Raw genomic sequence first — 25,666 nt, forward strand, 5'->3', positions numbered from 1 at the left:
TCCTGGTCTTGGGCTCCATGTTACCAAACTAGCATTTCCCAGTTCATCTTTTTATGCTGCGTTTGAAATTACCATTTAGGGAAGCTGTACTCCAAGCTTTCACAGATGGCCCCTTCCATGTTTCCAAGCATGCATGTCCTGTTAGTGTCAGCCCGCCAGTGGAATCAGTCTATACTGACTTCCTCTCTCACCGCCTAATTGACTCTGAGAGACAAACCAAACATGTAGCTCCAAGAAGCTGGGTCTATGAGTTTTCACTCTGTTGGCCCTTGAGCTGACAAAAAGGTTTATAAGCTTCTGTGTGTGCAAAGCTGCCTGCAATCGGTAAGGGGGATTTGAGAGTGGCGTTTTCAGGAAAGACAACAGGTGATGGATTCTCCTGGGACATGCTGAGTTAACAGCGCCAGCTGCCACTGGTCTCGGAAGCATCCATCATGTGACAAGGCTTTTTCCAGGCACTGACTGGCATGGGAGTATGGTTATTTCATGGAGTCCTCACCCATCTGGTCCAATTCCCGCTTTTCAGGTACGAGAAACTAAGGTCTAACAAAAGGAAGAGACTTGCTTAAAGTCCAGTAGAAAATAAGAAAGGACAGAATAAGCAGCAAAGGCAGATCAAAGCACAAACCTGCCATTCATATGCTGTGTTTAAATCTCCCACTATGGTTGTGAATTTGTCCAATTCGTCTATTAATTCTGTTGGGATTTGCTTTATACACACTGAAGACATGTTATGTAGATTCAAACAAGTTTTGGCTTTATGGTGATTTTGTAAAAACTATGAATTCCTAATGTTGGACATTAAGATTATATATTCCTATTTTTGCTTTAACGTCATTTGTCTGATGTTAACATATTTACTTCTAGCTTAAAATATCTTCTTCTGTCCTTTTAATCTGAGTCTTTACATTTCACATATGTCTCTAACAAACAGCAATTAGATGAATTTGTTCTTGTTGTTATTGTTGCTGTTTAAACACATTCTTACCATCCCTGTCCTTTTAACTGATGAATTTAGTTTTTACATTTATTGTGAACATTGACATATTTTGATTTATTCTGCCTTATTTTCCTAAAATAGTTATCATATATTTTTATTTTTACAAATGAATGTATATAGCATATATGTAAGTATGGGACATAATAATAATTTGAAACAAGTAATCCTAACACCCATCTTGTGAACTAAAGCATTATTAGGTCATAGAATCCCTCTCTTCATATGATTCCTGAGGCCCAAGTACAAGAGCTTCTCTCCGACATATGTTTTAAAGTGAAATTCATTTGGGTTTGCACATGTTCAACTTTGTAAGATAATTGTTTTCCAAAGTAGGTGCACGAATTTACACACCCACCAGCAGTAAATAAGAGTTCCTGTTGTAGCATGTCCATACCAACACCTGGTATTGTCAGACTTTTTATTTCTTCCCTAGCTAGTAAATGTAAAATGCTATCCTATTGTGGTCTTAATTTGTATATCCCTGAGGAAAGAGACAGTTAAGCAGGAGGGAATAATCAGCTGTGTAGAATGCTGCTTCTCAGCTTTAATGGTTTAATGGGTCACTCTTCTTAAAGCTGCCTGCATTTTAACATGGGACAATTCCTGGACTCAAAGAATAGATCTTAAATAGTGGATGATAAGCCCTGTCACATGCCAGTGAGGGAAAATGACAGCAGGTTCTCAGTGCTTCCACATCTAAAGTGACCAACCATCCTGGTTTTCCTAGAACTGAGGGGTTTCCCTAGATGTGGGGCTTTTAGTTTTGAAACTGGGAAAACCCCAGGTAAATCAAGACCAGCTGGTTACCAACCCACGCTACACACATAGATGTTCCCTGACCCTGTTAGTACTAAAATGCTTTATTCCATGCACAGAGCCTAATCCTCATGCACACACACAACCCAAACACAACTGCCTTCTCCATGGCAGAAGGCAGCCTATAGACTATGATCTGAAGCCACCTTCTTGCCTGGAAAAAAAAAAAAATCCCTGCCTTCAGGGGCCATTCCTTAATGGCTAAGGTGAGTGAAAGAATTTTCTCACTTTAAAAGAAAAATCTGGGTCATATTACTTTTTATTATAGTGTATTCCTCACTAGCTGCTCTTCTTAAAGTTTCTATTTCCCCAGTCTGGGGAAATGTGACATCTTAACAAGACATTTCAAAGCTGACACAACAAGCTCTAGGGCCAATCTTCCTGGGAGAATGAGCCACATGCTGTAGGGCCATGTTATACGGACATGAAATCTGAGCTCTGCGTTCCCTACAAGACCCAGGGGCTCCAGATAGATGCCTATGTCTAAAAGCAGGTTTAACAGAGCTCTTGCTAGAGGCTGAAGTTTCAGGGAATTAAAGTGACAGGAATCCCTGTTGTCAATTTCTCTCCTTTGCAACAAGTCACAACTACACAGCCAACACTTGCCACTTGCCTCAGTTTCTCACCCTGCTAATGAGCTTGATGCTCCTGGTGAGTAGAGCTGGCATCCAGGAGCACAGGTTACAGCTTGCCCCGCTTGTGAAAATATTTTGATTTTTCATTTCCATTTGGTAAATAGTATTACATAACAAGCATTTTTTAAAAATAAGTAGAAACATAAATTGTGGTATGTATGCTTTATCTCAGGCACTAACCATACTATATAATATCAAGATACATTTTTGATTTGGGCAATGCACAGAATGAGAGGGGTAGGTACCACCACAGATCTATTTCAGGGGTTGAGGAGTTGCCTTCAGGTTCACAGCCCTTGAGTAGGAAAGGGCCTCACAGCTGTGCTGAGGAGAACATATTCTGTACATGTCTAAAAGTAATGCCTCGCCCTACCCAGCAGAAACAGCCCTTCTGGTGAGAAGTGGCCATTCCTATGTGAGGCTATAGGAAGGAGAATCTGCCCAGGGCCTCATCACAGGCCAGAAGAGTGAGTGAGTTTCCCGGCAAATGGCAGGAGGATTTTCTTCTCTGTGCCTGGTCTCCAGACAGAGGAGCCTCCTGTCAGCTCCCACCTCCCCCCACCCACTGCCCCCTCCTGCCAGACCAGCCTCAGTGGGTGCCCACCTGACACCTGACACCAGCCAGGGAAATCCTGACCTTCACCTTCTCTTCCTTTATTCCCTCTTGTTTTCTTTCCCTCTTTGGCCTTGGTGCCACTTAGTTACAGGGCTCAAACCAGTTGCTGCCTTTCCTTACCTTACCAGCCAATTCCAACCTCATGTATGGTCCCCTTGCCACACACACTTACTCCCTTGAAGGGGGATGTCAGTCCAAAGAAGTTGGCTCTAAGCCCTGGTCACCAGGTAGTCACCACCTACTACTCCATTCTTCTCCTCTTAGAAATAAAGTGACTGTGTGAGAATTCCACTGAGAGTGTCCACACACAAAAGATGTGGGAGCTGTCTTTAAAATGGAGCTTCTCTGTAAAAATTAGACTGCTGGGTTTAGGAACACCTAAAGCTCCAATCAGGGTGATTGTGAGTAGGTGGAAATGAAGTCAGCTGTGCTGTAGCTCTTCTGGAAGGTGACTATAGATTCTCAGGGGTTTCCAAACACCAGGTCTCTATTCCTGTGAGTAGTGAGGTTTTCCTCTTATATAGAGAGGTTTCTATATTTAAAAATCTGACTTTTTTGCTGAGATTATTTGTTTTCTGGTGTTGAGATAGTATTTAATGAATGTGGTGATGATGACAATAGTTGTTTAGTCTAGTTTAGTTTAGCTCAGCTTAGTTTTTTAATGTTTTTATTTGGCAGAATAAGAGACTGAAAAAAATCTACATCAATCCTCAAATTTTGTTTAAACATTTTCCATAAAACGCAGAAAACTTGGAACCATAGACCTTGAAGATTTGAGGAAAAAAGTCCTGAAGTTGGTCTCATCCTCCTAAGTCACCTCCAGGACACCAGATGTGTGCCAGGCGCTGTGCAAAGGCAGCAGAGCTGGGTGCCCTCAGGGCAAGCATATCCATCCTCCTGACACTCAGATCCTCACTGTGGAGTGGAGTGCACATGCCCTTCAGGCTATCAGAGTCTGATGCCAGGAAGCCCTGGAATCAACCAAAGAACCCTCCAGGTGCCATATCTGATTGTGATCTGCGACCCTACTAATCTGGCCAATGCCAATGCCCAGTTTGGGTTAGGCTTAGGGTTAGGGTTAGGGTTAGAGTTGGGCTTTTCATGCTCTCATGGACGATCCCCAACCTCAACTTTTCTGCCCTATATTTTCCTTATATTTTCTTCCCTCTCACATCTGGGTCTCCAAGGAATGCCAGCAAAAGACGGGAAACCAGGCTAGTTGTGGCCATATTGATTATGATACTTGGCGATCTTTCAGCACTTCTCTTACTGATGCCATCAGCTGCCTTCTTGTGGCTGGTCTCAGATCGCTAATCCCGTCCTGCATCCTTGACCTGGCAGACGACTCACATCAGACTCACTGAGAAGACAGAAACTGCATCCTTTCTTTCTTTCCTTCCCTTCTCTCCCTCTGTGCCCTGGATCCCTGTTCCTGCTCCTCCTGAGCTGACCCTAACTAACTCCTACTTCACGGTGCCATTGACTCCTTGTCTTTCACCCACAAATCCACTCTGTGCTCCCCCTAGACTAAACACTGGCCTCCTGGCTGCCACTCCTCCAGTCCCTCCTTAGCACAAACAAACATCTATGCTACGCTTGCTGCAGTTATTTTTTTCATGACGTACGTACTCCTTCAGTTCCTGCTATCTGGCTTTTGTCTCCATCCCGACACTGAAATTGCTCATGAGTGACCTGATAATTGTCAAACCCAGTGGTTTGTTCTCAGTTCTCTCTTCCAGTTTGGCAAGGGCATGAGAGATAGCAAAGAGAGGGAGAGCAGGAGGGAGCATTGATGGAGCAGGCACTCTATGCCAAGCATTAATCTGGGCACTAAGTAGTAAGAATTAAGGTTGGGAATTACATTATGGAGAGTTTTAACTGTCGTGCTAAGGAGTTTGTGCTTAATTTCATAGGCAATTGGAAGCCTGGACAGGAAGGTCATTTGTATCAATGATCAGAGCAGGGTTTTAGAAAACTTAATCTGTGGTTGATAACATAGGGAGTGGAGAAGAAAGATATGTGAGGTCTCTGGTTTATAGGAGCCTGCAGAGCACTTGGAAGTAAAGCTAATGTGCACGAAATGAAGAACTGCACAAGGCATCAGTTAATCAAAATGTAAGTCGATGTTGAATGCTCTGGGATATGAGAGCGGGAAGGGATTAGGAAGACCATACTGGTTCAGAGAATCTCCCAGCAGCACAAGATGGACCTTGAAGAAGGATAAGATTTGGATTGGTGCCAGAGAAGGGAGGGCATCTCAGTAGCCTAAATAAGGCCAGTGAAGGCACAGCGTTGGCAAGAGTTGGGCCCAGCCTAGGCTGCTTTCCTCTATAATGGTTGTAATTCAGCCCCTTCCCTTTACAGTTTTAAGCGGATGACTTTAGATTTTTCCCTTACAGCAGGGATCAACACATTTTTCTAAGAGGCCAAGTAGTAGATATTTGATGCTTGGCAGGTCCTACAGTCTCTTCCACAGCTAATCCACTCAGCCACCGGAGCAAGAAAACAGCCACAGACAATACTTGGGGTGAACGGGCATGACTGTGTTCCAAGGACATTTTATTTACAGATATTGACATTTGAATTTTGTAATTTTTACATGCCATAAAACAATATTCTTCTTTGTTTTTTTTTCCCTGGTCATTTAAAAATATAAAAACCATTCTTAATTTGCAAGCCATATAAAAACAGATGGCAACTTGCTTTGAACTGGGGCCATAGTTTGCGGCCCCTGCCATAGAGGACTAGGACATGGAGCCCATGGAATTGGAGGGTCTGGGTCCATGTCTGACCTCTGCCACTCACCAGATGCATGGCTATGCATAGCCTGCTTACCTGTCTGTATCTCAGCTTCCTCACCTGCAAAGTAGAGCTAAGGATATAGCAATACATGTCTTCTCTGGTTGTTATGAGAATTAAATGAGTAAAAATTCTTGAACCCATGAAATTTACCCAGAGACACATAGGAGAAACAATGCAGAAAATAAAAGCGTGGCTAGAAGAAACTTGAAGCTTGTTGCCATGAGGCTTAGGGTCTGGTTCGAGGTCGGCTGTGTGACCTTTGGAGGCCATTTCCTTAGTTTCTGCTTATGTAAAATAGGATAATTTTACTCACTCTGAAGGATACATGTGGGAAGAAATGGCATAATCAACATGATTTCATTTGGAAAAGTTAACAAGGCTCTGTACCACCCAGCATCTAGATGGTGGTTTTTATTCTCCAATAAAAGGAACCAGGGCTCCTTAGAGTAATGGCTGATTCTATGTCAGAAGCAGTGCACTTACATGAGCCTGAAGTACCTTGTATTTCCAGAAAAGAAGTGCTCAAAACACACACACACACACACACACACACACACACACACACAATGTTGGGGGTAGGTCAATTGAATGGGCTCCTAATGTCCAAAGTTGAAGCAATTAGAGCAAAATAAATGACATAATATTGAATTATAATGCCAAATATATAATAAATTTCATGAGTCCATACTATAAAGGATTGAATAAATAAATAATAAATGAGATAGAATAGACAAACCTCCCACACAGGATAATTCCAAAAATTTCATACAGATATCTGTCTTCAAGGGAGGAGCATGACTCCTCATCCTGTGAATGTGGGCAGCACATGGTGTCTTGCTTCCAAAGATTAGAGTATGGAAAGAAAGAAAAAAGAGTGTCTACACAGTGGAGAAACCTGACAATGCTGTCTCAGCCTGGAGATCAAGCAACAGTGATAAATAATAATAATAGCATGTACCCTTGATATGATGTGATAAGAATGGCACTTCCTCCCAAAAAGCCACAACCCCATTCTAATCATGAGAAAAACATCAGACAAATTCCAGATAAGGGACTGTCTACAAAATATCTGACCAATACTCCTCAAAACAATCAATGTTATCAAAAACAAGGAAAGTCTGAGAAACTGTCACAGCCCAAAGGGGTTTAAGGAGACATGGCAAGTAAATTTAATGTGAGATCTTGGAGCAGAAAAACAATTAGAGAAAAACTAAGGATATCTCAGTAAAGTGTGGACTTTCAGTTAATACTATGCCAATATTAGTTCATAAATTGTAACAAATGTACTACACTAATAACATGTTAGTAAAAGGGGGCACTGGCTGTGGAATAGCCACTGTGAAACTCTGTTTTATCTTTGCAACTTTTCTGTAAATCTAAATTATTCTAAAATAAAATTGTTATTTTTTAAAACTCACTATATTAATATATACATATATAGATATAGATATACATATACACATATATGTGTATACTGTATTAGTCTGTTCTCACACTGCTAATAAAGACATACCCAAGACTGCATAATTTATAGAGGAAAGATGTTTAATGGACTTACAGTTCCACATGGCTGGGGAGTCCTCACAATCATGGCGGAAGGCAAAGGAGTGGCAAAGTCACATCTTACATGGTGGCAGACAAGAGAGCTGGTGCAGGGGAACTCCCTCTTATAAAACCATCACATCTCGTGAGACTTATTCATTTTCACGAGAACAGCACAGGAAAGACTCACCCCCATGATTCAATTACCTTCCACCAGGTACCCTCTATGACAAGTGGGAATTATGGGAGCTACAATTCAAAATGAGATTTGGGTGGGGACACAGCCAAACAGTATCATGTACATATAATTTTTAAAAGTATGTATGCCATACTGATGGCATTCCTTCCCATATAGTTTTATAATTCTTTCCATCCTGGACAACACTAATCTCTACAATGGAGAATTCTTGGGCCAGTTACTTAAACAGTCTCTCAGGGTCAAGTGGATTGCACAACTCAAGGGGGTGCTATTTACCCAATAGTCTCTGTAAATGGTGTCCTGAGTTATGCTAAGGGAAGTCTGTAAGCACTTTGCAATTTTTGTACCTAAGTTTTACTATCTGTAACACAGAGATTGCTGTTGGGAGAACTGAATGAAGTTATATATGTAAGGCATTTAAAAGAGAGCCTGGCATATAGGAAACACTGTATCAGTGTCAGCTATTAATATGTTTATGGTGGTAGTAGTGGTAGTTATTATTATTGTTACTAGAATGCTTCCAAATCATGCCCTGAGTTTTCCCAGCTCTTTCCATCCAGCTGTGCCCTTATGATGGTTAATTTTGCATGTCACCTTGGCAAGGCTACTTGTTAAACACTAGTCCATATGTTGCTGTGAAGGTATTTGTAAATGCGATTAACATTTACAAAGAGTTGGCTTTAACTAAGGCAGCTTACCCTCCATGATGTGAGGGATCCTCATGCAATCAGTTGAAGGCTTTAAGGGCAAATGCTGAGATTTTCTAGAAAGAAAGGAATTGTGCCTCAAGACCACATCAACTCTTACCTGAGTTCCCAGCCTACCAGCCTGCCTTGCAAATGTTAAACTTGCCAACCCCCACAGTTGTGTAAGCCAATTTCTTAAAATAAATAAATCTCAATAGATAGATAAATAGCTACTTAGAGACATAGACATAGATATCTCCTATTGGCTCTGTTTCTGCAGAGAACCCTGACTGATACACCCTTCCAGTCCCAGTCTTCATTATATCTTGCCCAGATGAAAGTGCAGCCTCTTACCGGGGCCCAGGCTTGCATGTCTAACCAAATCAAAGCCAGATCATATCCCACCCTGCCTAACCCCTTCAGTGACTTTACTTGGCACTTTGCAGGCCCAGCTCCTGACAGCATGGCCTATAGGACCCTAGAGGCTGTGGCCCCCACCACATCTCATGGCCCTCACCCCTCAACCCCTCCACTCAAGCCACAGAGGCATTCTGTTATCTTCTCCAATGTGCCCAGCACATTTGGACCTTAGGGCCTCTGTGCCTGCTTTTGTCTCTGCATGGGGCACCCACCACTGCACCCTTCAGGTCGCTGCTTTGAACTTCAGGTCTCTGTTAAACATTACCTTAACAGAGTCCTTTGTGTGGACACCCCTGGTACTCTCTACCACTCCCCTTGTTTGGCTCCTCTATTCACTTAGCAACATTTATGATTTTATATTTATTTGCTGATGTATCTGTTTATTATCTGTCTTCCCCACTATATTTGAAGCATCTCAAAGGCAGGGACCATGTCGTTTCTATTCACCATTATATCCTCAGCACCTAGTACAAAATAGAAGGTTCATGAAAAATTGGGTGGCTGAACCCCTGGGGCCTAGCAGCAACTATGCAGCCTCCTCTTCCCATGTTCCTCGCCCATAACTGAAGATGCTACCTCAACACACGGCTGGCCCCAAACCTGAACAGGTGACTTTGCTAACAATATATATGAAGCCTTTATAAAGCCTAAATCTGCATGATTCAGCATCTAAGAACTGTGAAGTTGAGGAAGCCTGGCTTAATTAGCAAAAGTGATAAAATAGAAATTCCATTAAAAAGTGCCCCAAACAACTGTCCACCACAATACCCATTAAACAAAAGTCCCTGTCTTAGCTAACCTCCTGCTCTCATAATGTCCCACTGCTCCCCTCGGACCCTCTCCATTCAAAACCTCCTCTCCCTCATCCAATCTGCATAGACTTTCTGTCTGAATTGCATAGATTAGCTTAGCTTTTCTTCCAGCAATAAAGACCTTTTTTTTGTAAGACAAGGAGGTTGCATAAAAGATAGTCCAGAAATTATTAGATTCTCTTTGGATGCCTTGGGGAGGTAGAAAAATCTGTCAACACTCCCACATTAAATGTTTGTCCTCTCACATACAATTCACAACAGACTTCAAATTGATTAATGTAGTATCCTTGATAATTTCTTGTGAGACACATAAATTGCATTGCCCAATTTGTTAATGGAAACTGTAGACTGGCAGCCTATGTGCCTCATGGCATAATGGTCTATTGTCTATGCTGGGAAACTTTTGGCTAAGAAAAGAAAGTAGGGTGTTTGTCTTTCCCACATATTTCAGTTAACCGAGAGTCTCTCTGGGCTCAGGGTTCAAGACAGGAACAGGCTGTGGAAATACAAGAATGAATCCAGATATGAAATGGAATCGAAGACTTGGCCGCATTCCAGTCACTCGTCTAGATGAATTTCAATCCTGGGCCTGCTTTTTTAAGCTACACAATTTTTCAATAAATTGTCTGCCATTATAAAATGCTGCAGATAATTTTTGTGCTTGATGTATTTGTTAATTCTTGAAAAACTGTGGTTTCCCCGCTCTGAGTGACATTTATCCATTCTTCTTCTTAGCTCATCTGAGCAGAAAGAGAAAGAAATGCACAGGGTTGAAATGAGACAAGGACTGATCTGTTTTCTATTCCCATTTCAACCCTGAGTGACTTGAACAAGGCAATTACCTTCCTTATACCTTAATTTTTCCTGTTGAAAGGAGGTTAGCAATATCTCTCTTTTACCCAAAGTCCCAGAGGTAATGAGATGAAGTGGAATCCACTCTCCAGAAACACCTTTACAATGAAACTACTGCAGGTAGAAAATATGAAATTTCTACATCTTCTAAGCCGATAGCTATTTACATTGTATTGCACTTGACAATAAATTTCCTCAGAAGAAAAGGTTCCTGGCCAGTTGTTAGTAGTGGCTGTATTAAGATTTGTCTTGTTGAGAGTACATATTTTCAGGGCACAGCAAAGAGAATGGGCACTTAGCATCAGGGCTGTGAGTCTGGATGCTTAGTCCAGACTTAGAGACATGGATGGCTATTAGTCACAGGCTATTGGGACTAAAACTGTTTTGATTATTTTAAGTGCTTTTTCAAACTCCAGAGAGAGATGAGAGGAAGTGTAAAATACCAACCAACACCCACATTTATGGTGTAACTTACGTATATCAACAAATGTTTACTCATATCCGTTGGCACCAATTGAAGCAGTTTCTAAACAATGTCCCACCAAAAATAAGCTGATTTGGAGTGCTTGACAGAATGATAAAGTACAAGCTTCACTTCTGCATGTATCCAATCCGTCTCCCACAACCCCCACCCCCAGCTCAGTGTTCATTCCAGCTGCTGCATCGAGAGAAGCTCATCCCAGATCTGTCCCTGCCTACCCACCCAGCAAAAAGCCTTCCACTGCGGCGACGCGATACTCAGCTAACTCAACCTCAAGCAGAGCACAACACAATAGAATTAAGACCCATCTAGAGGGTTTGAGAGTGGGTGGATTATATCAGCAAAACATGTATCAGTACCCACTGATACTCAGAGCAAATGTCACATATAAAATGCAGCCTTGTCCTCAATAGGGTTGCAGTATTCCAAGGGGATTTGCAAAACTCATGCTACAGTGGTTTAAAACAAAACACCCCACATACTGGAAAACTGCACCATGACATGGTAAGGAATGTAGGGGTTGGGAGGTGGGCACTGTGTGGTGTGTAATGAATTCGACCTCATAAAATGCATGCTGCTTTCTTGCTAGGTTACTGAAATGCCTAATGAATACTGGTTGGTCCAGGTGCCGGCTGCAGATTTGCGCCACCTGGTGGCAGTTACCTGCCTCACATTTCTGTATCTGGGGCCGGAGGACTTGCAGAACATCCTCAGAGATTCCAGGAATCTTCACATGACTGATATCATCTTGCCAGGCTGGAAAGGCTGACCAGGGAGCATAATGCAGATTCAGGAGGTCCCTTTCTGTCTCCCTGCTGCCTGAGGCAGGGTCTCCCTCTCCACCACATCCTCTTCTCCACCCTAAGTAAGAACCTTAACTTACCACTAGGAGCTTTGTGGTCGCCACCAGCCCTGGCCTGCCCACTTGTCTCCACTCTGGGAAACAGTCACTCTCCTTTATTTCCTCAAAGCCCCACTACCATGGAATTTTTGGATGAGGCATATTTTACTAAAGATTTGAGGAGCTGAATCGGGGAATTACAGCCTAGGACAAAATTGTGTTTTCTTGAATTTGCACTCAGATACCACTGTTCTTTACAATGCATTGAGCAGCCATCCCTGCAGGAAATGTCTTGCTGGCTGTGTCCTTTTGGAAGTCCCTCTTCCAACCATGGGGCTCAGGTGCACTTGCACTCTTTCTCGCCCCTCTTTCTGTCATGCTTAATATGGTATCTTTTTCCCTTTTTCTTGTTACCTGTACTCTTTATATTTTTTTCCCACATAGATCAATTTAGCATTTTCACTCCCCACCTAAATTAGGCTTCTGCCCTATTTTTTCCTATCCCAAAATACAATAAGCTCCCCAGCCAACCCAAAGACCATCTAACTTGTTCTCTCTCAGCAATTCAAAGCCTGCAGAAGCTTTAGAATTCAAGTTTTGTTTGTTTCTCTTAACATATCTACCCAGTTGAAATTTCAGGCAGGACTATCAGCCACTTGCCTCCTCAAACACCATTACTGCCCTGCCTCCTCTCCCTAAGCAGACTGAAGGGAGGAGGAGTGTGGGTGAGGGAGCTCAGCTTCTTCCTGCATGAGTCTGTGTTTCAATGTCTCTCGTTAGAGCATTCCCAGACTCTTGAGCCATTCCTAGCAATGCACCCTTTTCAGAACCTTTTTTTTTTTTCCTAACACTGCTGCCCAAGAAAGAATCTGTAAGGGGGCCATGAGGTCCAAGGCAGACCAACAACATTCACCACTACACTTCATCATGCATGTCATGCTGGGAAGGGCCAGTGGATTTACAACCTGATCTCTTCTGAGAAGCTGCCAACCTGGCTGTAAATAACTGAGACCATTCTCTAACCTTCTTCGTAAGAAATGTGCAGGTCTGAAGATATTTTATTTTAAAAACTAAGTAAAATTCAGGACATTCTAATGGTGTAGCCACTATTAAGGGTTCATTTGTTCAACAATTAAAGTCCTACGTGTTCTGAGTTAAGACCAGAGTAATCCAGGTCGGTTTCTATCCCAGAAATAAGAGGAGATTTGTACTGCCATAGATAAAGGATGTGTTACAAAGTCATAAAAGTTGAGATGGTGCAGAGCTGACACCAGTAAGGAGGGATAGATGAAGGAAACAGAAGAAAAACCCAGAAACAGAGCCAACAATATAGTGAGTGGTATGTGGTCCAAGTGCAAATTCAAATCATCAGGAAAAGGATAGAGTATCCAATAAGTGGTCCTGGGAAAAGTGTAAGCAATGTTGGAGAAAAAAATATTTGGAGTTTCTTCTCATAATACTCAACAAAATAAATCCTTAATGGGCTGAATAGTTATAATGCAAATAAACAAATAAATAAATATCAGTAAATGTTTTTGTGATTTTGAAATGGAGAAGGTCCTTCTAAGTATAACACAATAGAAGCCATAAAGAGTTCTTTCCAAATTAGGAAAGACAATATGACCACCCCAATATACAACTGAGTAAATTATACAAGCAGTCAGTTCACAAAAGAAGAAATGAAAATGATTAAAAAGCATAATTATTGATATGGTTTGGCTGTGTCCCCACTCAAATCTCATCTTGAATTCCCACGTGTTGTGAAAAGGACCCAGTGGGAGGTAATTGAGTCATGGGAGCAGGTCTTTCCCATGCTGTTCTCGTGATAGTGAATAAGTCTCACAAGATCTGATAGTTTTAAAAAGAGGAGTTTCCCTGCACAAGTTTTTCTCCTGTCTGCCACCATGTGAGATGTGCCTTTCACCTTCCGCCATGATTATGAGGCCTCCCAACCCATGTGGAACTATAAGTCCAATAAAACTCTTTATTTTGGAAATTGCCCAGTCTCAGGTATGTCTTTATCAGCATGAAAACAGACTAATACAATTATAAAATTTTAAGTTACAATGAGTTAAGAATTATAATTAAAGTAGAGAACCATGTATGACCTATCATGTTGGCAAAAACTATGATACCTGATAATGCCCAGTGCAGCTGTGCAAACGAAAGGGTAATCTCATAAACTGGTACAGACTGGCATGTGTTTTCTGGAAAATGACAGTATATATCAAACCTTTTAAAAACCCTTTAACTTAGTTCTGGTGACTTTAACTTTGGGAAATAAAAATGGGAGCAACAACACATATTTGAATATGTTAATTAAAGTATCGCTTAAATATTAGATCATTGTAAATAACTCAAATGTCCCGAATAGAAGAAATAGAAGACTAGCTAAATCACTATGGTACCTCCATGCAATAGAACATTATTGCAGCTATTAAAAATTTTGTTATAGAAATATTTATTGACATAAAAAGATGATTGTGACATAGTGTTGTTTTTAAAGTAATCTAACAGTATTCTTATGTGTGTAAAAATATGAGTGTGTGTAGGAAGATATCAGGAAGATAGAGGAAGATATCAATCCATTTTCTCAGAATTTATTTCTAGGTGATATAATTAGAAAAACCTTTGAAGTTTTTTTCAATGCTTGTCTGTATTTTCAAATCGACGATGAGTATATAGTACTTGTAGTGAGAAACCTATCTATTAAAGAAGAAAGAGGTAAGAAAAGCTCAGGCACTCAGGCTCTTTGCCTGAAGGCTCTCACTCAAGCAGATGCTGGGCCAATTTCTGAGGAGGACGCTGTCAACAGGGCTTCTTGCTGGATGAGGGGGACAAATCCGGCAAGAATTCTAATGTTTTTTGAAACCCAAGATGATATTTTTCTATGAAGTATTTCCTTGGTGCTGATTTTGTGATGAAAATAGAGGAGCACCACATGGGCTCTGCCTAGAAGGAACATTTAATCTAATCAAGCAGATGAAATAGTCGTATATAAAAAGTAACCTGGAGAACAACACAACGAAATTCTGACTTGTGCAATTTGAGCAGAGACTGCAGTAAGAATTTGCTTCCTTCCCTGTCTTGTTCATGGGTAGGTGTCAGTGTGGCCTTCCCTCTGAGGAGCTGCCCCATGGGAATTGACTCCACCAGAAGGCAGCAGCATTTGAGCATGGGGATCCTGTGACGCCAGTTCTTCCATGAATTTAAGTGCATGCGCTTGAGCATCCACCTTGATTGGTCACCCCATCACGAGACAGGGCGACTCTGGGACATTCCTGCCCAGAGCTTATGTCTGGATGCAGTTGATGGAGGCTTGGTCCTGGCCTGTCTCTGCAGAAAGATGGGACATGTACTCGTGTCGCTATAACCCAGGGAAGACTGGGTGATGTGTCAGAGAGGTACAGAGGGCTTCATATCCCCTATCCTTTCAACCAAACACACAGACAGCTTCCTTCGGCCCTTGGCCCCATTTAACGACTGCTCTCTCCTCTCCCTTTCATGGCCAAGTATATTAAGAATGGAATCTACACCTACTGCTTCCACTTCCTCACTTCCCACTCGACTCACCTGGTCCATCATCACCTTCTCTGACGATGCCACTAAAATTGAATCTGCCCTGGGTCTCTGATGTCCAAAGCAGAGAGCAAGTTCCTACCCTCATCCTCCCTCCCCTCAGAGGCAGGCTGTACCCGCCCCTGGAGTCTCTCTCCCTCCTGCCCCTCCCTCTCCCCTCCAGCCTCTCCCCTGGAATTGCCCCCAACCGCAAGATGTGAACCTCCTCTCTTCTCATGGCCATCTTGCATCCGCTTGTCTTCTTATGGTTTTTGGACACATGAGGACTCCCAAATCTAATACCAGCCCAAATCCAGATACAGACATCTAACTGCTGGCCCTCAAAGTCAACATATCCAAAAGGCAATCTACCAATTTTGCCCGACAAGCCTGTTCCTCTTCCCTGGGTCCCCACACTAGTGACAGTCACCTTCACTCCCCCATTCACCCAGGCCAGAAATTCAGGTAAATTCTGCCATCCACAGCCAAGTCCACCAGCTCTTCCCCCAAGCCACAGTGCTTCCTGAATCTCTCCCCTCATATCATCCATCCATCCTGCCACAGCCCTCACTCAGGCCAGCGCCACTTCCTGCCAGGCCCGCAGAGCACCCCAAAGGCTCACTGCCTCCGGACTTTTCCACCTCCATCCATGCTCCACTATTGCCAGAGCACAAGTATCTGACCATGTTCATTCTCTGTTTAAAACCACCTCATGGTTTTCCACCAACTTCAAAATAAATCACAACTCTCCAGTCTGTCATAAAAGGCCCTTTGTGATTTGCTTCTGTCTTCCTTTCCAGCCAAGTCTTGTGGCACTTCCTCACACAGCCATGTCCTTTTCAGTTCTAATGGCATCTTAGTACCTGCCTCATGACAGGCTCCTCCCCCATGCCTTTGCACTTGCTCCCTCCCCTCCCTATAGTGCCCAACTCACGTGCCTACCTCCTACTTGTATATCAGGGCTTAGCCATGCAATTCCTCCTCCAGGAAGCTTCCCTGACCAGCTTGGTTGAATATCTCACCAATGCATTATGCACTAACGCACATGTACAAAACACTGGACCATGTATTTAGGCTTATTTTTAATTTTTACATTGTATCTATATTTGAAAAAGGCTCACTCATGCCTCCCCTTAATGTCTCCACTCCCCTTGAAGAGGTAACCACTGTCAGCCACTTCCCATGGCACACTCTTTGGCACTACTCCCCTGCAGACTGTGAGCTCCGGAAGAAGAAAACAATGACTAGAACTCTCCTCAGTGTCCCCAGCCCCTAGCACCGGACCAGATATAGAACAGGTGCTGAATAAATCTTTGCTGAATTTATCGATTAACCAGTTGCAATTTTTGCCTGCCTGCAAGAGAACTTTCAAAGGTCTTTGGAATTTGGCTCTAACATCCAGATGTGAGTGAACCAATAAATACATGAGTATTGCTTTCTTTTACTATCAAGAAGCCACATGGACCTGAAATTTTTTTTCCAGGAAGTAAAAAGTCAAGCATCTAGCACCATGCTATGAGAAGGAGAGAAAGCCTGAAGGACATTTGAGGAAGAGCAGGAGGAACGAGGCTGCTCAGCTTGTATCAAATGAGAGATGGCCTCAAAAGCCCTCAATGCAAAGGGGGCTCTGGGGAACAGCAGGTTCATGGTCACCTTGCATTTGCAGGACCATCCCAGGAGGTTTGCAGATTCAGGTTTGTTTGTGACATAGGATAAAGTGTGAAAGCTACGTGACCACAGGTTTTTCACTGGGTTTAAGGAGGAACTGCATCAGTTGCAGCTACCAGCATCAAAAGTCTCAATGCCAGTAATTCTCAGCCCCAGCTGCACAGGAGTATCACCTGGAGAGCTTCTAGATCTCTGGTGCCCAAAGCTGCACTGCAGGCCCATTAAATCAGAAGCTCTAGAGTGGGATCTACACATTGGAATTTTTCAAGGCTCCCTAGGCAATTCCAATGTGCAACCAAGACCAAGAGCTATGTGCTTCCAACTTGAACATACACAGGAATTACTGGGTAGTCTTGTTAAAATGCATATTCTGATTTTGTCCCTCTGGGGTGGAGCCTGAGAGTCTGCATCTGTAATAGGCTTCCAAGGGTTGCTGATGTAGCTCAGCTTTAGAAGTAGTGAGCAGCCTGTCACAGGGGTATTCAAGAAGATTCTGGATGATTATGTGGTATGGATATTGCAAAGAATGGTAATGCACTGGATTGGGGTTGGGATTATATCAATGCTCTTCGACCTTTCTGTAACAGCTGAAATTTTCTACCCACCCACCCCGAAACAATATCATCCACAGAAAGCCAATATGTAAACCCAGCAAAGCAGAACTATCTCATTAGAATAAAGATGGAGAACCCAGAGCTGTGCCCTCTTGGCTGCCTTCTTCCCCTACCTTAAGGCACCCAGAGTCTCCTCCAAGTACATTATGAAGACACCTAGTTATTATTTAATTAGCCTATCAACCTTGATTTCAAATGCTGAGGATTATTTCAGAAACTGAAACTGTTCTTGCTTTCAACAATGATCCCACTAGTGAGATATAAGGAAACCTAGATTAATGAGCACCAAGATATTGTGGCATTAAGGACAAGGGAATCTGCAGGATTTGAGGCTACATGGTCTGCATTCAGCAAGCTTATCCTGTAAAATGTGTCAAGCCTCATTCACTGCTTACAGGGATGAACAAAGGCATGAAGTTGTTGCTTGAGCCTTCCTTCTGAAAGTTCCGATAAGCTCATCAGCAGGATTTAATGATCAAAATCATGGTGCTGGGTTCTCTCAGGTCTATGACAACCCAGCACATATCTCACCAGGTGGGGGTCAGCCAGTCTCTTCTGTTGCTGTCTCTTGCTGTTGCTGTTATGTTCACTTATAGTGCATCCTTAACCCTAGATCTCTTCTCCCAAGGCAGATATTAATTCTGAGAGCTGATAAAATCCTAACTGGCAGAAATCTAGGAAATAGCAGAATGAAAGCCAAAGCAAGCATAGAGCCACACAAAATAAGATTGTGCTGGCTCATTAACCAGCTCTCTAAAATAATGATTTTAACAAATATATACATATAAATAGACATATCTCCAGTTAACTACAAGATATGATTTTAAAAAATACTTTTCTGAAAAAGACATCAAGATGAAAAAAAGTATTTAATTTTATGTTTTCTAATAATGGAATTTCATTGATTTGACCTACATTCACTTATAATTTTTGATAAGTTGGACACTGTTTGGATTGAGCATTTGTAATTTCTATGTAAATGGGGTTTATCTAAGCAATATTTAGAAGGATGTGTTTAACCTTTTATCTCATCCAAGGATCAAATCTGCCTTTTATTTTTCAGTGGGGATGTGGCACGGGGAGGGTGTAGTTGTCAAGTGCCTGGGGGGAGCAAAAGACTGCGAATCTGGAAACCTAGAATGCCAGCTTAGCTGAATTTTTCTTACATAATTTATTACTAAATTTTATTGTGATAAAATATGTATAACAAAATTTGCCATTTTATAGTGTACAATTCAGTGACACCAAGTAAATTCACAATGTTGTGCAACCATCACCACCATCCATTTCCAGAGATACTTCATTTTGACCTTTCTGTAACAGCTGAAATTTTCTACCCACCCACCCTTAAACAAAGTTATCCACATCTTTATCTCAAACAGATTCTGTACCCATTAGACAATAACTCCCATCTCCTCCCTCCAACTCCTGGTAAACCTCTCATCTACTTTCTGTCTCCATGAATTTGCCTATTCTATATAGATCATATAAACGCAATCCTGCAATGCTTTTCCTTTTGTGTCTGACTTATTCAGTTAGCAGAATGTTCGCAGGCTTCATCCATGTTGTCGCACATGTCATAACATCCTTCTTTTTTAAGGTTGAATGTTTCACTCGCGTCCATGTGAAGAGACCACCCAACAGGTTTTGTGTGAGCAACAAGGCTGTTTATTCCACCTGGGGGCAGGCGGGCTGAGTCCAAAAAGAGAGTCAGTGAAGGGAGATAGGGGTGGGGTCATTTTATAGGATTTGGGTAGGTAGTGGAAAATTACAGTCAAAGGGGGTTGTTCCCTGGTGGGCAGGGGCGGGGGACACAAGGTGCTCAGTAGGGGAGCTTTTGAGCCAGGATGAGCCAGGATGAGCCAGGAGAAGGAATTTCACAAGGTAATGTCATCAGTTAAGGCAGGAACAGACCATTTTCACTTCTTTTGTGATTCTTCAGTTACTTCAGGCCATCTGGATGTATACGTGCAGGTCACAGGGGATATGATGGCTTAACTTGGGCTCAGAGGCCTGACAGAATGATATTCCATTGCAAGTATAAGCCACATTTTGTTTGTCCATTCATCTATTCGTAGGCATTTGGGTTGTTTCCACCTTTTAGCTGTCGTGAATGATGTTGTGTGCAGATTCAAATAATGTCTGTTTGAGTCCTGGCTTTCAATTTTTGGTGTCTATATCTAAAAATAGAATTGCTGGATCCTATTTCTATGTTGTATTTAATTATCTCTATAGGAACATGGAAAAACCAATGCTCCTGACTGTAACACATTTTAGCTGAAATTAAGCCCATTTTTTTTGTTGTTTTCAAATAAATAACAATAACTTTTGCTTCTTTAAAAAGGGAGGGATTTTTTAAAGGCTGATAAATTATGTTTACGTATTTATCTTTGCATGTTCATAATGATCTGATCTGTGATTTCACAAAGGGAAAGAGCAGATTGTATTTTGTATTCAGGTATGGTGTGGCCAACAGATCAGGACATGGTTACCACTGAAAGACACTTTATTACTCACAGTTCCCAAGCTGAAGGGCCACGGCCCCACACCAAGCCAAGCCACACAGGAAAGCCTTTATTGGGGTTTTCTCAGGAAGGAGCAGGCAAGGCCGGGTAAACAGGTTTAAGATTGGCTGGTTTGAATAACTTCGGCAGGCTCCGGGGTGTAGGAGCTGCCCCTAGTTGTCTGATGCCTGCCGTTGGGTGATTAGGGCAGGAAAATAGTGTCCTACCCTGTAAGAGCCCAAGAAAGCAAGCAAGTGGAAGTATGGGCTTTGTTTCGGTTAGTTTGCATATGAAAGGCATCCAAGTGGAAAGTTGTTTGTTTTCCAAAGGAATTAGCTCTGCCTGAAACAGTCCCTCCCTGAGCTGCAGGGACCCAGATGCCAAAGTATCAGATACAGAACCAGAAAACACAGTTAATACACACTTTAATAAAGTCATTAAATCACGGACAACAATGGAGTCCCAATAGACTTGCATACCTAAGGTCTGAAACAGTTCTCAGTGCTAGATGTCTATTACAGTAACTTGGGGGAAGTTTCTAAAATGTAATTTCCTGCTCCCAACCTCAAGTCAATTGAATGAATACCTTTGGGCACTGATCATTTTAAAAGTTTCCCTGGTGATTCTCTTTTACATTTGCGGTTGAGAACCGTTGGCCTAAGACAATGTTTCTCAAAGTTCTGAACCACAAACAGCAACATCGGCATCTCTTGAGAACTTGTTAGAAATGCAAATTCTCAGGCCCACCCCAGCCCTGCTGAGTCAGAAACTCTGGGTGGGACCCAGCCCTGTGGGGTTGTCGAAGCCCTCCAGGTGATACTGAAGCCCACTCAAGTTTGAGGGCCACTGGTCCAGGGTAAGGAGTATCGGCGAGTTGACCATAGTGTCCCTCCCATCACACTCAGACCCAATCTTGCTCAGTGCCCTGTAGCAATGTCTCAGCAAAGCTCAGCTAACATGTTTTGGTCACAAACTATTAGTCTGCATGAGGCAGGGCTGTTCTTTCAGGTAGGAGAAGTCAGTGCAATTTGGAGGTTTTCAAGTTCTCCCTGCCCCTGTAGTCTCCAAACATTTTGCTTACAAGCAATGCCATTACAGCAACCAGGAGGGACTGAGATCAGCTAGGAAACACAATATGCTGTCCCTGCCATAGTGGTTGGAGAGCCCTGAGGCTCCCAAAGGAGGCGACAATTCAGAGGGCTTTGAAAGCCAGGTGAGACTGGAGCAGCCTGTCTGCACAGAACACATGCACTCACACCCTGCTTGGTGCAATCTGTGATTTGTCACTTAAGCAGTCTTTGAGTATCTACAAATGCAAATTTGATATGCAGAGGGACTGAATAAGTAGCAAAAACTGTGGGGCTTTACAAAGAAGTGATTAAAAGCAAACAGTACCTACAAAGGAGAAATTGAGTGAATAAGTGGGTTTTCCTCATTGGAAGAAAATCATTGCATAAAATAATCATGAATGGTAAACAGAGTGGAAGAAAAAAATCATTGGGTGGCTTTTCTCCATTGACAAAAGGCTGGTTTTCTGACATCACAGACCTGGATTCTAATCTCAGCTCCTCCCTTTATCAGCTGTGAATTTGGGAAAATTAATTAAATTCTAAATGTGGTTTCCTCGTCTACAAAATGGGATTGATAGTACCTACCCAATCATTTGCTTAAGGATTAAATAAGATAATGCTAGTAAAATGCTTGGCTTTGTGCTTTTCATCAACACTCAAATTTAACTACCATTTCTGCTATTAATACTATCATTAGCATTATTATTAGCACAGTGACCTAGAGTAAGTGCCCCCAAACATTAGCTGTTCTTCCTAGTATTATTATTATTATTATTAGGAATTCTGAGTATCTCCATTATACTCACATCTAAGAAAAGGGCTGTAACTAACCAGACAAACCAAGGACCCCCAAACCCCCAAGAAAAATATATTTTCCCAAAATTCAAAAACCTTATTTAAGTCTGAAAAGGAGCCTTCCCTTTAACAGAAAAGGATAAATTGTGCTGCTGTAACAAACCTCAATATCTCAGTGGCTTAACACCACAAAGGTTTATTTCTTGCTCATGTCCCAGTCAAATGTGAGTCAGTTGGCACCTGCCCTCCAATGGGTAATTCAGGGACCCAGGCAGCTTCTATCTGAAGATATATTCTTAAAGCCCAGGCTTAGAAATGGCTTATGCTATGTGGCTTTCACCCACCCACTAATTCTAGTTCTAGGATTACTCTTATCTCTCTCATTCAGGCTAATTATTCTGACACCGATAAATTCACTTATCACATAGCATAAACTGGGCCTTATCAACCATCATGGTAGTTCTCAACTGAACGTACTAGTTGGTCTACAACCCTGCACTAAGTTGAGCATAAGTGTAGTCTGGCGGGTATGAATTGAGTGGTATAATTACTTCCTTCATTCAGAGACTATACTTCTATTAATGTAGCCTGAGTTTGCATTCTTGTTTTGGGGGGTGGTGTGGGGCAAGTGATATTGAACTGATCATCAACTGAAATCGCTATGGGTATACAACAGATTCAGTGCCCTGTCATCAATGTTTTCTTTTTTTTAAATCTGAACAGGAGTATTCATTATGGAAAAAGTCCACAAGAAAAACATAAATTGAAAAGATTTGTTTTCTGTAGTGTATTCATTAGTATTACCTATCCACCCTATGCAGGTGACAAGTCTCCCTGGAGTGGGCTTTACAGCCCAAGCTTATTAATGGCATATGCTGAGAAAGGTAGCTGCCAAACCTTGACTGCAATAACAATAACAAAAATTAAAAACCTAAAATAATAAGTATCTTATACTGACCTTTCCTGTTTACCTTGCTGTAGGTACCACATCTGTGTGACTGTGCTGATCTACTTCCTCCCCCTGCTGGTGATTGGCTATGCATACACCGTAGTGGGAATCACACTATGGGCCAGTGAGATCCCCGGGGACTCCTCTGACCGCTACCACGAGCAAGTCTCTGCCAAGCGCAAGGTGAGCAGGGGACAGGCAGAACTAACCCACCCTGGCACAGACAACAGGCTGTCGAGAAGGGATGGCACACTTGTGAGCCCTAGAGGCAGCTAGCACAAAATATCCCTAGGTATGGGGAGCAACAGAGAGGAGGAGAGGAATCTTTCTTCAGTGTCTTTGGAACCCAGATCTGGCTGGACAGTCATGAGCCACTTCGCTTGCTCTTAAAGAGTAATTGCAACCTCTTGATCCATTAAAACACACACACACACACACACACACACACTTAAATAAAAAATCAGTGAAGAGTGATTTGGTCCTCTTCTTAAAGTTTGACAAGATAATACATTCACGTGGTTCAAACATCAAAAGGCATTCAAAGGAACAAAATTATAGTGATGAAGAACGGATCAGGGGTTTCCAGGAGTCAGTGTTTGAGGGGGCTTGGGAGGAGTGGCCTACAAAGCGAGAGCATGAGTGAGTTTCTTTGCAGTGATGGAGCAGCTCTGTATCCTGACTGTGGTGGTGTTTTCATCTATACCTGTGATGAAATTTCATAAATCTATACACCAAAAAAAACAGTGCATGTAAAAACTGGCAAAAACCCAAATATAGTCAGTAGTTTGATGAATGGTCAGTGTCCTGGTTTTGATAATGTGGTATGGTTATGTAAGATGATATCATTGGAGGAGGCTAGGTGAAGAGTACGTGGAACTGCTTTGCACCACCTTTGCAACTTCTCGAGGGCCTTCAATTAGTTCAAAACGAAACATTTAAAAAAATTTAATTCTTATCATGGAAAGCCTCTCTCCCTTCTAGATCTGTCATCTATCCAGGTCCCAAGCTTGCACACACACACGCACACACACACACAGATATGCATACAATGGTAACCATTGTTATCTGTTTCTTAACCCTTCTAGCTATTGGCACTTATAAATAAGTAAATATATATTATTTTCTCTTCTTTTTTACACAAATAGTAAATACACACTGTTCTCACTTATTTCACTTAAAATTGACAAGATTTTTGAAAATCAGTATATAAAGAGCTTTCTCATTCCTTTTTTTTTTCTTTGGTACTTCTTTGCTTAGTATTCTCTGTTGGTACTTCTCTGCATAGCATTGTATGAATGCTGTAGAGTTCTTTGCTAAAGATGCCTTGGGAAGGGGTTACATCGCATGGTGTCTTAGTCCATTTGGGCTGATGTAACAAAATGCCTTTGACTGGGAGCTTATAAAAAATAGAAATTGATTTCTCACAGCTCTAGTGGCTGAAAGGCCCAAGATCAAAGCACAGACGGATTTGGTGTTTCAGGAGGGCCTGCTTCCTGGTTCATGGATGGCACTTTCTAAGTCCTCAGATGGTGGAAGGGGCAAGGGGTCTTTCTCAGGCCTATTTTATAAGGGCACTAATTTAATTGATGAGGGCTGTGACCTGAAGACCTAATTAGTTCCCAAAGGCCACCTCCTAATACCATCACCTTAGGGGTTAGGATTTCAACATATAAATTTGAAGTGACACAAACATTCAGATCATAGTATCCAGTATTCACAAAACCTTTTAAATCGCTTTTAAACATCTGGCACTCTCTGACTGCAGCTAGTCAAATCTTTTCCCTTCTCCTTCCCTCCCCTTCAGTCTCAAAACCAAGCAGCTTGCCCTAGCTCACTGCATCTCCCCTTGTCCCACCCCTTCTGCTGTGCCCGCCCACCCAGCCTGCTGTTCCAGGCCTTTTCCTCCTGAACACCCTTTCACCTTTGCTCATTAATTTGTCTCCCTGTGTTCCTCCAGTCATGAAGAATAATGTAACACAGTAGTCCCCAAATGTGAGTATGCATCAGAATCATCTGAAGGGTTTGTCACACTCAGAATTTGGGGTCCTATCCCCAGAGTTTCTGATTTAGTAAGTCTGAAATAGGGTCCAAGAATTTGCATTTCTAACAAGCTCTGAGGAGATGGTGATGATGCTGGTTCTGGGACCACACTCTGAGAACAGCTGACATAACCAAAGTCCTGTAGCACCATACAGTAAAGATCCTTTCTCCTCCTTGAAGGGGCTTCTTTTAAATGCTTCTCGCTTCATCCCATACTGTGCACAGTGAGGGCGTGGGAGGAGAGAGGAAGCAGCCATGAGAGAGGGGGATGTGCTGGTGGTCTCACCTGTCTCACCCTCTTGCCAGGTGGTCAAAATGATGATTGTCGTGGTGTGCACCTTCGCCATCTGCTGGCTGCCCTTCCACATCTTCTTCCTTCTGCCCTACATCAACCCAGATCTCTACCTGAAGAAGTTTATCCAGCAGGTCTACCTGGCCATCATGTGGCTGGCCATGAGCTCCACTATGTACAACCCCATCATCTACTGCTGCCTCAATGACAGGTGAGGATCCCAACCCCATGAGCTCTCCAGGGGCCACAAGACCATCTACATACACAGTGGCCAAGCGGCCATCCTAAATGAGTAAACCCAGCTGTGAGACAAGAGGGACAAGTGGGGACTGCAGCTAACTTGTTATCACACAACTCGGCCTGGCTGATTATCACCATCCAGGAATGGGAGCCCGGAGTGGACTGATTTTCTTTTTTTCTTTTCCAAGGGGAACCAGAAATCCATATTATTGTCCAAAGTCTTCTGATTCATAA

General features: G+C 42.4%; 2 protein-coding genes across 3 annotated transcripts in view; one reads left to right on the top strand and one right to left on the bottom strand.

Annotated features, from left to right (window-relative positions):
• TACR1 (tachykinin receptor 1) overlaps positions 1-25,666 on the top strand; it is a 155,962-nt gene that overhangs the window by 125,775 nt on the left and 4,521 nt on the right. For both annotated transcript variants that reach the window (XM_525793.7, XM_063789004.1), the window contains 2 exons: positions 22,893-23,043; positions 25,207-25,403. In XM_525793.7, coding sequence (XP_525793.3) covers positions 22,893-23,043; positions 25,207-25,403 — 348 coding nt within the window. The remainder of the gene's footprint in view (positions 1-22,892; positions 23,044-25,206; positions 25,404-25,666) is intronic.
• The window catches only part of POLE4 (DNA polymerase epsilon 4, accessory subunit), a 190,092-nt gene that overhangs the window by 71,938 nt on the left and 92,488 nt on the right, over positions 1-25,666 (bottom strand). The gene's annotated exons all lie outside the window — the stretch shown is intronic.

Source organism: Pan troglodytes, chromosome 12, assembly GCF_028858775.2.
Source record: "Pan troglodytes isolate AG18354 chromosome 12, NHGRI_mPanTro3-v2.0_pri, whole genome shotgun sequence".
Lineage (NCBI taxonomy): Eukaryota > Metazoa > Chordata > Mammalia > Primates > Hominidae > Pan > Pan troglodytes.